This window comes from Aplysia californica, unplaced genomic scaffold (genome assembly GCF_000002075.1).
Source record: "Aplysia californica isolate F4 #8 unplaced genomic scaffold, AplCal3.0 scaffold01875, whole genome shotgun sequence".
NCBI lineage: Eukaryota > Metazoa > Mollusca > Gastropoda > Aplysiida > Aplysiidae > Aplysia > Aplysia californica.
Window position 1 is genome coordinate 1 of NW_004799145.1, and position 1,611 is coordinate 1,611.

The following is a 1,611-nucleotide window of genomic DNA, read 5'->3' on the forward strand; positions in this document are numbered from 1 at the left end:
GTGGTTCTCCTCTGTCCCCACTCTGTGACTGTGAGCGTGGTTCTCCTCTGTCCCCACTCTGTGAGCGTCGTTCCCCTCTGTCCCCAGGTGTTGCTGAGTCAAGTCCACCGAGTGCGCGCCCTTGACCTGTTGGGGAAGTTTCTGGACCTGGGACCCTGGGCCGTGAACCTGGTATGTGCTGTGATAGATATATCTATAGATAGATTTCTATCACACCCAATCCCCGATTGAGCTACAGGCGCTTTACATCAGAGATGTGGTTTTTCCAGGTTTTTTTTGTTATTTCCATTATGTTCTCACAAAGAATAGTTGTCATCCTCAGCAGTTGTCATCCTCAGCAGTTGTCATCCTAGGCAGTTGTCATCCTAGGCAGTTGTCTTCTGTTTGAGCCCATCCTTGCTGTGTCTATTTATTGTCTTTGTTTGCAAATGCATCGTCATAATGTTCAGAGCTTCCCACAAAGTCCCAGTGACATCCCGGAGAAATGAAATCTGTCATTCACGTAAACGTTCAAGTTCATAGAAATATCAGCATTCATCAATACACACTGACAGTCATGTGTACACACACATACGCCCTCACACACTCACATGTACGCACACACACACTCACACATACGCACACACACACTCACATGTACACACACACACACACTCACATGTACGCACACATACTCTCACACATACGCACACACACACTCACACGTACGCACACATACACTCACACGTACGCCCTCACACACTCACATGTACGCACACACACACTCACATGTACGCTCACACATACGCACACACACACTCACACATATGCCCTCACACACTCACATGTACGCACATTGGATCTCTGTTTTCTGTGGTGTAGCAGTGAGGAGCCTGGCTATGACACGTTTGATCTCTGTGTTCCCTCATTGTGTTTTTGCTGTGTTTATCTTTCAGGCTTTGTCCGTGGGTATCTTCCCCTACGTTCTCAAGCTGTTGCAGAGCTCGGCCAGAGAGTTGCGCCCCTTGTTAGTCTTCATCTGGGCCAAAATTCTGGCAGTTGATTCTGTAAGTCTGGATGAATAAAGTGTTGTGTGTGTGTGTGTGTTTTATGTGTGTGTGTGTGTGTGTATGTATCATTGTTTCTGTCAGTGCTGTCAACCATTATATGAGAAACGTATTTGATATGTGTTTGAGGGTCGGAGTACGGAAGTCAGTTTTTGTGTTGGAAACTCTCTGTGTTGTCTGTTGGCTAGTACTGCTCCTTGTGGACCTGCCAGTGCTGTAAGGAAAGTAGGAAAGATCATTATCAAGAAGTGGGTGGTTGGCGGGTGCTCTGGTGTGGTTTGCTCCTTCTTTCCTATCAAACATCTATCGTCTTTACCACCCCTCCTTTTTTGTGTTTGTTACTCTCTTGTAACACCTCTACTCTCGGTCACTTTTATGACCTTATTGTGTTGCAAGTGCCGTAAAACTCTTACTAAAACTATTAACTGTCAAGAAGGGATTTGTGAATGATGAGAAGGAATTGTGAAGTCAGTTGTGGTCTTGTCACTGACCATAGTAAACTTGTGAGTATGAATTGTGTGAAGGTAGGAAAGTGTGTGTGTGAAGGGTTTGGGGGGAGGTGGGG

General features: G+C 45.9%; 1 protein-coding gene across 1 annotated transcript; it reads left to right on the forward strand.

Annotated features, from left to right (window-relative positions):
* Positions 1–87: 87 nt before the first annotated feature.
* LOC106014025 (regulatory-associated protein of mTOR) lies at positions 88–1,351 on the forward strand (the record flags this gene model as incomplete). The annotated part of the gene is given in 2 exon segments (XM_013091024.2): positions 88–171; positions 936–1,351. Coding segments are annotated over 2 exon segments (213 nt in total), but the record flags the coding sequence as incomplete, so codon positions are not given.
* Positions 1,352–1,611: the final 260 nt, after the last annotated feature.